This window comes from Stegostoma tigrinum, chromosome 7 (genome assembly GCF_030684315.1).
Source record: "Stegostoma tigrinum isolate sSteTig4 chromosome 7, sSteTig4.hap1, whole genome shotgun sequence".
In the NCBI taxonomy this organism is placed as follows: Eukaryota; Metazoa; Chordata; class Chondrichthyes; order Orectolobiformes; family Stegostomatidae; genus Stegostoma; species Stegostoma tigrinum.
The window spans coordinates 97,928,004-97,941,910 of record NC_081360.1 but is presented as its reverse complement, the minus strand read 5'-3'; the positions used below and the strand labels follow the sequence as shown (position 1 = coordinate 97,941,910).

General features: G+C 42.9%; 1 protein-coding gene across 2 annotated transcripts in view; it reads right to left on the bottom strand.

Annotated features, from left to right (window-relative positions):
- stam2 (signal transducing adaptor molecule (SH3 domain and ITAM motif) 2) overlaps positions 1-13,907 on the bottom strand; it is an 89,313-nt gene that overhangs the window by 22,209 nt on the left and 53,197 nt on the right. For both annotated transcript variants that reach the window (XM_059647545.1, XM_059647544.1), the window contains 2 exons: positions 6,396-6,472; positions 1,427-1,514 (listed from right to left, as the gene is read on the bottom strand). In XM_059647545.1, coding sequence (XP_059503528.1) covers positions 1,427-1,514; positions 6,396-6,472 — 165 coding nt within the window. The remainder of the gene's footprint in view (positions 1-1,426; positions 1,515-6,395; positions 6,473-13,907) is intronic.

The window sequence follows — 13,907 nt, the reverse complement described above, 5'->3', positions numbered from 1 at the left end:
GCCAATTCATAACATTAGCTCACAACTAAGCATAGACAGACCCAAATTTTATTAACGTCCCAAAAAAGTAGAGGTGAATCCAGCTGTACTCAATCATCCAACACACCGAGAAATCTCATACCCAATCTATCCACGAGACAGAGCAATGTGGTTCTCAGCCTAGCCATTACACAGAGAAACTTCATTCACACTGGGAGTTTGTGCATCATGAACCGCTCATGCAGCAGTTGATAACACTGGATGGAATTGTTTTATTTCATTTCCATTTCAGATGGTTCCATATTTCAGATTTCAACACCACAGGTAAACGATAAGCTGTTCAAACAGTTGCAATATTGTAGTGTCTACTTTGGAACAAGCCATTAGTTGGTACTAGGGCTGACACAACTAAAGGGACCCACAGTCTAATCAACCATATAGTCCTTCTCATGAATAACCTTTTATATCTTGTGCCAAAATTACAAGTTCTGACCCAGACAGTGGTCAAACAACAGCTTGACATCATACTCAGAATCATGTATCATGACCAATATGCCAGACTCCTCCATCGCCATTCCTGGTTATGTCCTAATGCATCACTGGAGGTCATGGCACAGCATACACAGTGCAAGTTTGGACTCTGGACATCTCCAGGTTTGCCTTGACGGCAGGAAAATAAACTTATTACTGAAAATCAACTACCACCCTCCCTCAGCTGAAGAATCAGTAGTCCTCCATGTTCAGCACCTTTTGGAAGAAACCCCATGGATACAAAGTAATCTGGGTGGAAGGCTTCAATGTCAATGTCAATCACCAAGAATAGCTTGAGGGTGCAAGTACAGACTGGTGATCAGCAAAAGGACAGCAGCCCTAAGGATAAGCACTTTCATGCCACGAGTGGTTAAGATTTGTACTGTGTTGTCTGGTAAGGTGGTGGATAAAGACTCAAGAATAGCATTCAAAAAAGAAACTCAGTAAAATATCTGAAGTTTTAAAAATAGGAAGTGCACAGAGTTGGGGAAAGAGCAGGAGAATGGGATCAGTTCTTCGATGGAGCTGGTGCAAATCTGTTTGGTCAAACAACCTTCTTCTACACCACACTATTTCACGATTCCACCAAATGAGGAACAAGAAAAGGATTTCATTTCTGGACTGCATTTACAAATAACAAAACCAGAAATGTTCATATAAAAGCAAAATACTGTGCATGATGGAAGTACAAATGAGAAGCAGAAAATACCGGAGAAACTGAGCAGGTCTGGCAACATCTGCAGAGAAGAAACAAATTTAATGTTTCAAATCTGATCTGACAGTTTCTCAGCAGTTCTGAAGAGCAGTTTTTTGACCTCGAAACATTAACTCCATTCTTCTCTCCACAAATGCTGCCAGATGCACAGGGTTTCTCCAGCTTTTATCTCATCAATGGTCATGGTCTAACACTGGTTACCTTCTAGATGTAACAGTTCTGCTGAGTCAGGCTGCTGGTCAGTAGGAATTGCATTTTGAAGCAACTGCAAAACCTGGTCCATCTTTTCCTGTTTTAAAAAAGAACTGATATAACTTTTCAAAAATTAATTGTATCATTAAAAACAGTAGCAAGTACAGGCATCCTGAATTCAGTTTTTAAAACAGACCACATGGGTAGATCTTCTTGGGGTTCTGATAACCAGCTACTCCACCAACATGTAGCGACTTGTGAGGATGACAGTGAGTGACTTCAGAGAGACATTGACAAATTGGCCGAATGGGCAGACAGGCAACTGAACTGCAAATGCAGAGAAACATGAGGTAATGCATTTTGCAAGAAGAAACGCTGACAGACGATCCAGGCTCAATGGTAAAAATTTGAGGGGAGTATAGCAGAGGGATCTCGGGGTTGACGTACATAATTATCTGAAGTGACCAGGCAAGTTGAAACAGTTGTTCAGAAGGCTTTAGGATCTTTGTGTTTATAAACAGACACACGGAATATAAAAGCAAAGAAGTAGTGCTATATCTCTACAAATCATTGGTCACACTACATTCGGAGTATTGTGCTCAGTACTGGGCATTTTATTTAAGGAAGGATGTTAAAGCCCTGGATGGCGTGCAAAAGAGATTTACTAGAATGATACCAGGGAAGATTACAGAAATTGTGCTTACTCTCCTTGGAGCAGAGATTAAGTGGTAACCTTACTGAGGTGTTTAAAATTCTTGACAGTTGCGACAGGGTAAGGAATGTCCTGTTTGGGACAGCAGTGCAGGTGAATTCCACAGGAGGTTTCAAAAAGAGAGCGGAATATATATTTGAAAGAGATGAATTTAGAGGGCTGAGTTAGGGCTGAAGAATGGGGCCAACTGGCTAGATCTTTCATGAGTCAGTAGACATGATGGGTCAAATGGCCTCCTTCTGGGCTATAAGCTCTAAACTCTATCCAATGCAATAGGATTCTTGCAACACATAAATGGAGGAAGGGACACTGGACTTGAAACATTAACTCTACTTTCTCTCCACAGATGCTCCCAGGTCTGAATTTTTCCAATTTCTTTTTTTGTTTCAGATTTCCAGCATTGATAGTACTTTGTTTTATTATAGGTTGAATGATTTCTCTGGACAATGCCTTGGCCAATGAACCAGTGAATAGCCATCATCTACTCTGTCCATTTGAAACAGATGCAATATATGTATGCGTTCTTTGTGTCTACAAAAGGCCATGTATTAAACACCATAAGAGGTGGTGGCCACAAACAGGATGCTGCTGTCACCACAAAAACGAGCAGTGGTACACAAACTTCCGTGTCAACGCAACACCAGGCACGTAACCTACAGGTCCCAAGGACTGGCTGACCATATCAAACAGCATAACCCTTTGGCTGTACATGACAAAGAAGGTATGAGTCACATGTAATCAGTTCATGATTGCAAAATCACAAGAGTAGCCAACACTAGATGTGATTCTGCAAGTGGACATCAGGTGGATGATCCTAAGTATATGAAGAATTAATTGACAACCAATTTAGGATGGCCAGTCAGGGGTGCAGTATGGCACAGCTGTATGCAGTGGCAGCTACGTGTATAAATATAGAGAAGACAGAGAACTTGCCCATATATTGCACCTATTTAAATTTTTTAAAAAAAGGTGGCAATCATTTGGTGATTCATTTATCAGTGCAATGTCATAAGCAGAGTCAACCAGCCTGGTTTAAAATTTAAATAAAATCTGATAGGTTAACTGTCACTCAGCATAACAGGTGTTCTCCACGGGAACACTTTAATGAATCAGACACCATCTGCCAACAAATCAGCACGCTCCTTTGTGTTTTGGGTATTCCCCTTAAATTTGTGCTTGTGAATGGTCTGGAGTCCAAGATCAAAAGCTTTTACAAAGTGCACCTTTTCTCAGCAATACTCAGTGAAATGAGGTTGCCCATTCAATTTCCGACAAATTTTATTTTGAATTTATTCTTAAAAAAAATAGGGTGAAGGAACACTGATGTTGGTCAATCTATTTAATCAAGATAGCGTCCAGTAAAATAGTAGTCTTAAGGCCTACTAATTTCTCTCTCAGATTTGTGGTTTTACTCATTATAGCTAGCAGTGAATATTGTTGTAGGAATCTCCAGGATATTATTTCCTTCTTTTAAAAATAAAGTGAAATGCTTATCAATAACCTCATACTGTTGTGAAGAGAGTTAACTACATTATGCATCCCAGAGTTGAGACAATGGGCGCAACGGAGATTGTCTTCCAGCATTCTATAGACTCTGGAAGAATTCCAATGGGCTCAAGGGGTGCAAACGTAACCCTACTTTCTAAAAAAGGAGGGAGAGAAAACAAGGAATTACAGATCGGTTAGCCAGATTTTGGGGTTGGGGAAAATACTGGAGACAATTATTAAGGATGTAATAACTGAGCATTTGAAAAGTGGTGACAGGATTGGTCTAAGTCAGCATGGATTCTCTAAAGGGAAATCATGCTTGTCAAATCTTATGGATTTTTTTTGAGTATGTGATCAGTTGAGTGGACAAGTGGACATTCTGTATCTTGACATTCAAAAGGTTTTTGACAGGTCCCACACAAGAGATTAGGAAGCAAAGCTAAAGTTCATGGTATTGGAAGCCATGTAATGATGCAAATAGAGAACTGCTTGGCAGAGTTGGGACAAAAAGATCCTTTTCAGAGTGGCAGGCAGTGATGAGTTACCGCAGGGTTGAGTGCTGGGACCCCAGCTGCTCACAATACACATTAAGGATCTGAAATTCTGATGGAACTGGACAGGTTAGATGCAGGAAGAACTCGGGGTCACTGTAAGAATAAGGGGTAAGTAACTCAGGACTGAGAAGAGGAAGAATTTCTTCACTCAGAGTTATGAACCCATGGAATTCTTTACCACAGAAAGCTGCTGAGTCCAGTTCCTTGGATATATTCAAGAAAGAGCTGGACATGGCCCTTACTGCTAAAGGGATCAAGAAATATGGAGGGAAATCACAAGTGAGATATTAAAATTGCATGATCAGTCATGATCATATCAAATGGTGGTGCAGGCTCAAAAGGACCGAAATGACCTACTCCTGCACCTATTTTCTACGTTTCTTTGTTTCCATTATAAATACAAGCTAACTTCGTCTTTTTTGGTAAGAAATGCAGATTGCTTTAGGTTGCTAGTTAAACTCATTTTCTGTATCAATTTCAGCTATTTTGAAGCTTGTTCTTTTATATTTTAACATGCAGATTAATTACTAAGTTTATTTACTACTGTACTTCACTTTTTAATCTGAAATATCTTTTGGTTTAATCTCAAGAATTATCAAAGCTGAAAATGTATTTAGTAAAAATCCAGCTTGGCATCTGATGCTTGAATGAAAAAAAAAGAACTTGCATTTATGTCGTACATTAAGCCACATGTGGAAGTGACCAAGTAAGATTGAGGGTGGACAGCATCAAGTTCCACACACAGTGACAACAGCTAACGACCTATCCTAGAATTCCCAAGTAGATGCGACAGTCAAGAAGGCACAACAACACCTCTTCTTCTTCAGAGAATCTTGCATGTCCATAAGGACCCTCACCAACTTCTACAGCGCACTGTCCAGGTGCACAATGGCTTGGAATGGCAACTGCTCTGCCAAAGTTTGTTAGAAACTACAGAAGGTGGTGTGCACAACCCAGACCATCACGGAAGCCAACCTTGCATCCATGGATTCCATTTACACAGCTTGCTTCTACAGAAAGGCTGCCATCATCATCCAAGACCTACTGCATGCTGGTAATGATCTCATACAATGTCTTCCATCAGGCAAAAGACACAGAAACCTGAACACCCTGGCAGGTTCAGTAACAGCTTCTTCCCAGTTGTCATTAGACTGATGAACGGACTTGAGATTGGTTGGCTCACCGAGTTGGTTTCTTGTTTCGCAGACATTTCGTTACCATGCTGGGTAACATCCTCAGTGCAGCCTCCGATGAAGCATTGGTGTGTATTTATTGGGTCTTCATCAGAAGATGCACTGAGGATGTTACCCAGCATGGTAATGAAACATCTGCGAAACAAGTAATCAGCTTGGGGAGCCAACCAACCTCAACAACCAAAACCCGAGCTACAAATCTACTCCAAAACCTTGATGAATGGATTCCCTAGCCTCAAATGATGATGACCTTGCTAATGTTAATCTTGCCTACTGTGCAATGTAACCTGTATGCCTTTAGGTCATATTGATCTGTAAATCCTTCCTTACTATGATCTGCCCATATTGCTTGTAAACAAAGATTTTCACTGTACTTTGGTAGACATGACAATAAATCAATCACCCAATCAAAAGTGTGAAATAGGAGGTAAGCTTTCAGGGCCTTTACAAAAGGCGAGGAAGATAGGAAGACAGAGGACCCCAGAGAAGGCATTTCATTGTTTGAAGCCCAAGCAGCCAAAGGCACATTTGTCAATGGGGTTGTAAAGGGATGCTATGGATGTGCAAGCAGCTATGTTTAGTGGAGTGCACAGCATCCTGATAATGACTACCATCTAGGCTAACTCCAGGAAAAATGGGCCAGTTGGGTTGAATACTGGAGATTTATTAACATCTAGGTAGGCTCTGTGCTAGCAACAAATTGAGGGGTGATAGATTTAAGACAAATGTCAGAGGCAGGTTCTTTACTCACGAGTGGTAAGGGCGTGGAACACCCTGCCTGCCAATGTAGTTAACTCAACCATATTAGGGGCATTTAAACAGTCCTTGGATAAGCATATGGATGATGATGGGATAGTGTAGGGGGATGGGCTTAGATGAGTTCACAAGTCAGGGCAACATCAAGGGCCGAAGGGTCTGTTCTGCGCTGTATTGTTCTATGTTCTAAGTTCTATGCTCTAAGGGGAGGAGAAGAGAGAAAATGGCAGAGAGAGAAAGGCAATAATGTTGAAATCGGAATAAAATCCACATACCTCATCTATATAAACTGGCTCAGGCTCCGAAGGCTGAATATCTTGTACAGATGTCTCCTCTGTCATAACAATCTTCTCTGTAGTTAGTGGAAAACAAACAGATCCTCATAAGTAATTCCATATGTTCCTTTTCAGCGCATATCCAATCACACTATTCCAGATCTTCAATGCTGCTTCTATTACAACTCCCTGATCCTTATATAAATTGATATGAATCACTGGGTAGGATATTTGTATTGAAAGGTGCAGTAACAGGACGGGAAGCTAAAGCTGTGCACATTTCTGTATTCGAAAGGGTACTTGTATAAGCAGAGATACAGAGCAAAGAACGAATAGTTACAAAGTTTTCTTCCTCATCAGTCAGCACTGATGCATAGTGAGTCAGGCAGTGGCACTGGCTCTACTGTTCCTCAAAACAACTGGCTCAAATGGCCTCTTTCTGTGGTGTCCTGCTTTTTGGGAGGAAATTACTGCAGATGCTGGAATCTGTACTGAAAACAAAGTGCTGGAAGTCAGAGCAGGTCAGGCAGCTCTGATTAAGAGTCATCTAGACTCAAAACGGTACATTGCTCTCTCCATGGACACTACCTGGCCCACTGTCATTTCCAGCATTTTTTTGTTTTCAGGCATGCCCTCTGATGTTCCTCCCGTTCATTAGCTAAGGTAGTTTACTAATAATACCTCATTACCCTTTCAAATTATTCACTTTGAAAGGACAAAAAGATTCAAAAACAGAATCTCTTGAACTTGCAGATCTGGAACCATCTCAAATTATAAACACTTAAAATATTTCCCCACCGCAGCACAAAAATCGACAAAAACCTGAATGACCAGTAACAAACACACAATGGGAAATTCCATGTGTAAGCTGTTAACTGAACAATGTTGCACTTCCTAACCGGCTGGAGAGGGAAGCAGGAAAACAGTTCTACTCGAGCAGGAGAGAGATAATGGGAACTGCAGATGCTGGAGAATTCCAAGATAATAAAATGTGAGGCTGGATGAACACAGCAGGCCAAGCAGCATCTCAGGAGCACAAAAGCTGACGTTTCGGGCCTGGACCCTTCTTCAGAGAGGGGGATGGGGAGAGGGAACTGGAATAAATAGGGAGAGAGGGGGAGGCGGACCAAAGATGGAGAGTAAAGAAGATAGGTGGAGAGAGTATAGGTGGGGAGGTAGGGAGGGGATAGGTCAGTCCAGGGCCCGGTTGAAGAAGTAGGCATGGAGGCGAAGACGGCCGAAAAACTGCAAACCAGTCACGGTTGGACATAGAGCAGTTTTTCCGCCGTCTTCGCCTCCATGCCTACTTCTTCAACCGGGCCCTGGACTGACCTATCCCCTCCCTACCTCCCCACCTATACTCTCTCCACCTATCTTCTTTACTCTCCATCTTCGGTCCGCCTCCCCCTCTCTCCCTATTTATTCCAGTTCCCTCTCCCCATCCCCCTCTCTGAAGAAGGGTCCAGGCCCGAAACGTCAGCTAATGTGCTCCTGAGATGCTGCTTGGCCTGCTGTGTTCATCCAGCCTCACATTTTATTATCTACTCGAGCAGGAACTACCTTGTCATTTATCCATATTTCTTACAGAAAAAAAATTATTCTAAACACATTTAAAATTTTCTGGGACAAGAAATAAGGGGTAGGTGATGGTCTAGATATATTTCGCTAGGTTAGTCCAGAAACTCAGCTAATGTTCTGGGGACCCAAGTTCGAATCCAACCATCCATGGTAGATGGTGGAATTTGAAATCAATAATAAAAATAAATTATGGAATTAAGAATCTACTAATCACCATGAAACCACTGTAGACTGTCAGAAAAACCCATCATCTGGTTCACTGATGTCCATCAGGGGAGGAAATCCACCATCCCCACCTGGTCTGGCCTATACAAGACTCTAGACCCACAGAAATGTGGTGACTCTCAACTGCCCTCTAAAATGGCCTAGCAAGCCAGTCAGTTGTATCATCTGCTGCCAAGTACAATCGTACCAAGTCTCGAACAAATGAAACCAGATGGATCACCTAGCATCGACCTAGGCCACAAAAGATAACCCTGCAAAGTCCTCCTCGTTAACATCTGGGGGTTAGTGCCAAAATTAGAAGAACTGACTTACACACAAGTTAAGCAACAGCTTAACACAGTCATACTCACAGAATCATACCTTATAGACAATATCCCAGACACCACCATCACCATCCCTGGATATGTCCTGTCCAGTTGGCAGGACAGACCCAGTGGAGGTGGTGGCACAGGGGTATACAGGCAGGAGGGGGTTGCTCTGCAAGTCCTCAATACGGACTCTGGACCCTGTGAAGTCTCATGGTTTCAGGTTAAACATGGGCAAGGAAACCTCCTGCTGATTGCCACATACCATCCTCCCTCTGCTGATGAATTGGTACTTCTCCCATGTTAATAACATTTGGAGGAAGCACTGAGGATGGCAAGGGCACAAAATGTATTCTGGGTGGTGGATTTCAACATCCACCACCAAGAGTGCTGGGCAGCATCACGATTGCTTGAGGTGGTCGGGTCCTAACAGACATAGCTGCTAGACTGGGTCTGCGGCAGGTGGTGAGGGAACCAGTGAGAGAAAAAAAAACATACTTGACCTCATCCTTACCAATCTGCCAGCTGTAGTTGCACCTGTCCATGAAAACATCAGTAAAAACGACCACCACACAGTCCTTTTGGAGACAAAATCCTGCCTTCGCATTGAGAAGAAACTCCATCGTGTTGTGTGGCACTATCATCATGCTAAATGGGACAGACTTCGCACCGATCAAGCAACTAAAGACTGAGCATCCAGGAGACACTGCGGGCCATCAACAGCAGAACTGTACTCCAGCATAATCTGTATCTGCATGGCCCAGCATATCCCCCATTCAGCCATGACTATCAAGACAGGAGATCAATCGTGGTTCAATGGCAGAGTGTGAGAGGGCATACCAGTTGCAGCACCAGGCATCCCTGAGGATGAGTCGTCAGCCTGGTAAAGCCACCAAATAGGACTATTTACACACCAAACATCACAAGCAGCAAGTGATAAACAGAGCTAAGCAATCCCAAAACAAACAGATCAGATCTAAGGTCTGCAGTCCTGCCACATCAAGTCGTGAATGGTGGTGGACAATTAAACAACTCAGTGCAGGAGGCGACTCCACACATATCCCCATCCTCAAAGATGGAGAAGCCCAGCACATCAGGGCAAAGGGTAAGCCTGAAGCAATTGCAGCTATCTTCAGCCAGAAGTGCCAAGTGGATGATCCATCTCGGCCTCTCCAGTGGTCCCCAGCATTACAGATATCAGTTCAGTCAATTTGATTCACTCCACACGTTATCAAGGCATGTTTGGAGACACTGGATACTGCAAAGGCGACTGGCCCTAACAACACTCCATACTGAAGACCTGTGCTCCAGAATTTGCCACTCCCTAGCCAAGCTGTTCCAGTACAGTTACCACATGGGGTCTAATCGACAATGTGGAAAATTGCCCAAGTATGTCCTGTACACAAAGCAGCACAAATCCAACCCGGCCAATTACCGCCCCATCAGTAAAATGATGGAAGGTGTTATCAACAGTGCTATCAAGCAGCACCTGCTCAGCAAAAAACTGCTCTGTAATGCACAGTTTGGGTGCTTCCAGAACCACTTTGCGCCTGACCGCATTATAGCTTTGGTTCAAACATGCACAAAAGAGCCGAACTCCAGAGGTGACAGTGACAGCCCATGACCTCACGGCTGCATTCGACCAGATGTGGCATCAAGGATCCATAGCAAAGTTAGAGTCAATGGGTATCGGGGGCAAACTCTCCAGTGGCTAGGGTCATAACTGACACACAGGAAGATTGTCTTGATTGTTGGAGGTTGGTTATCTCAGCTCCAGAACATCTCTGCAGGAATTCCTCAGGATGTTGTCCTTGGCCCAACCATCTTCAACTGCTTCATCAATGACCTTCCTCCATCATAAGGTCAGAAGTGGGGATGTTCACTGATGATTGCACAATGTTCAGCACTATTTGCAACTCCTCTGTTACTGAAGCAGTCCATGTTCAAATGCAACAAGATCTGGACATTATCCAGGCTTGGGCTGACAAGCAACATTTGTGCCAACAAATGCAAGCTATGACCATCACCAATAAGAGATTATCTTACCACGGTCCCTTGGCATTTACCGGTGTTACCATCACTGAATCCTCTACTATCAACATCCTGGGGGTTTATCATTGACCAGAAACTCAACTGGGCTCACCACATAAATTAGCTAAAAGAGCAGGTCAGAAGCTAGGAATACTGCAGGGAATAACTCACCTTCTGACTTTTCAAAGCCTGTTCACCACCTATAAAAGCACAAGTCTTGACTGTGATGGAATACTCCCCACTTGCCTGATGAGTGCAGCTCCAACAACACTCAAGCAGCATGACACCATCCAGGACAAAGCAGCTTGCTTGACTGGCGCTACATCCACTCATTCCACACCACCACCCCACCACCCCCCGATGCTCAGTAGTAGCAGTGTGTACTATCTACAAAATACACCGCAGAATTTCCAAGATCCTCAGACAGCATTTTCCAAACCCATGACCATTTCCATCTAGAAGGACAAGGGCAGCAGATATATGGGAACATTATCTTCAAGTTTTCCTCCAAGCCATTCACCATCTGACTTGAAATACATCACCGTTCCTTGACTGTCGCTGGGTCAAAATCCTGGAATTCCCTCCCTAATGGCATTGGGGGTCAACCCACAATGGACTGGTGGACTGCAGCAGTTCAAGAAGGCAGCTCACCACCACCTTCAAAGGGCAACTAGGGATGAGCAATAAATGCTGGCCAACCAGAGACGCCCGTGTCCCAGAAATGAATTTTAAAAACCTCATTCCAAAGTAAATATTGCTCTGCACACACAATATTGCAGGAATAAAGTGCATGGGAGCAGGAACTAGTTCTTTACACAGAATCTCAAGCAGCTGCTTTGGATAACCAAAGGGGACAGTTACAATCTGGTCACTGTGTAATTAAGGAATAGTTAGAAACGCAAACCCAAGGGGTGCAGGATTGGTGTCTGAGCTGTTGTGAACAGACTGGACAGTTATGTTCATCCAAACCTATCCTGTGACTGTTGGTACTGAACAGCTTCCTCTGTCCTCCAGTGTAATTCACTCAAACTGCGCCCATCTACTAGAAGCTGCGTCACTTACTCCAGTACTACTTGCAAGGCAAACACAGAAGTGGGATGTGCAGGAAATGGGGGAAAGAGGAAAGCTGCTAGGCAGTAATCCAACTACTGGCACGAGTTGACACCATAAGTTACAAGCAAAGCTGGAGCTGCTTGTCAAGTTATCAGCAACAGCACTGATTAAACTGTTATTTGGAATTCTGTCCAATGTTCTGCCAAACGGACACACAGACACACTACAGCTTTCTCTGCCGTTTTGTTTAATTATGTAACAGGTGCAACAAATCATGACATTTCACACCACTTGGACCAAAGCTCAAAAAATATTTCCCAAAAACAGAATGACTTTAGAAACTTGGGTATCAGTCACTAACATGGCATTTCTTAAAACTAAAGTAGTAAATATTGGAAATATTGGGCCTGGCAACATCCTTGGAAGGAGGAACAGAGTTACTGTTTCAGTTGATGACCTTTTAATCAGAACTTGGATGACTCAGTTTCTCAACCCAAAACTTCTAGCCTCTGTTTCTGCCTCTGTCTCTAACTCTACAGGTAAAAACTGGCCTGCTGACTCTATGCAGCATTTTCTGTTTCTCTTTCAGATTTCCAGCGTCACAATATTTTGTTTCCAGACTGCATTTCACGAGATATGTACAATGATGGCCTTGACGATGCTAAAAGTGACCTGAACATGACAAGTTGAAACAAGTGAAAAACCATGTGACTCCTACCAACTGAAGACATAGCTGCATGAAGGTACAGGCAATAAATTAGGAAGGCAAATGCAGACTTGGCTTTTATCACAAGGAAATGATTTTAGGGAACAAAGAAATATTTCTACAATTGCACAGGGTATTGGTGACATCACATCTGGCAAACTGTGTACAGCTTTGGTCTCCAACTTTAAAAGAATATACTTGTATTAGAATGGTACAGTGAAGGTTCAATGGATTGCTCCCTAGGATGACAGAATTTCCCAACATTGACAGACTGAGGAAACCAGGGTCTATAATCTCCAGAGTTTACAAAAATGAAAGGAAAACTCATTGAAGTTTAAAAGATTCTAAAGAGGCTTGATAAGATAGATTGTATCCACTTGTCAGGGAATCTCAAACACAGGGGCAGTCTCAGGATAGGAGGAACAATTTGGACTGAGATGAAGAGAAATTATTTCACTCAAAAGGGTTGTGTATCTTTGGAACTCCCTACCAATAGCATCATGAATGCCCCATCATTAAATACACTAACAGAAGGGGAGAGGGAGGGGAGCACAGAAAGAGAAAGCAAGGTAAGTAAAGCAGGCAAGAAAGATACAGCAAGAAAGTCAGGGAAACAGAAAGATGGCAAGAAAAGAAATAAAACAGTGTCTCTGAGTCTGTGTTGAACACATGTCCTGTCTTAATTACAGCATCAGGACAGATAGACTATATCCTATTACTGTTGCTATTTTTTGTGCATCTTTGCCACATTCAACAGCAACTTTTTTTTGTACTCATTCATGGGATGTGGGTGTCATTGGCTCAGGTGGCATTTACTGTCCTTGAACTGAGCAGCTTTCATCAGAGCTGAGAGTCTACAGTCACATGTAGGCCAGGCAGATATCCTTCCCCAAAATAGGATAGTGCTCCTTAAATATGAAACCTTTTGAGGCCCTTTCAAGCGTCAGACAAAATGTAACACACAAGATGTCAGGACTGATGTTCAAAAAGACAGTTTTATAAAAGGAACATCTTACATAATGAGGGGGGATGCGGTGATTTAGGGATAAGATTCCGGAGTTTGGCCAATGGTACAGCCATCAGTGGTGGATCAATTAAAACTTATTATCAAGAGGCCAGGGTAGCACGAGCAGGTGGTTATGTGACAAGGAAAAGGCAATGTTCAGGAATGGGAAAATGAAGACTTTAAAAAAAATTCTCATATGACAAGGTGTAGAGCTGGATGAACACAGCAGGCCAAGTAGTATCAGAGGACCACCTTGTTCTCTCAGAAAAATTCTCATCCTGTATTTTCAAAAGGAAGGAAAGGGCATTGTTTCAGCAGGAGTCAACATATACCAGCAAGTACATGGGTGAAGGATGCATGGAACTTGCGTGTTTGGAATATAAGCAGAGATATTTTAGAACAGTACAAGTTTACAGGCAATTGCATGTTGATCGCGTCCGAATTTAAGGTAGAAAATAGGGTAATATCACAGCTAAGCATGAGGCAAAGGGTCATCTGATTGTAACTAGGAGTGGAAACTCCATCCTTTTTGCCCCTGCTTCCTTACAGCGGTTATGCATTGGTCAATTATTGCATTTTTGTTCCCCACCCCAGTTGATTTACTTAGA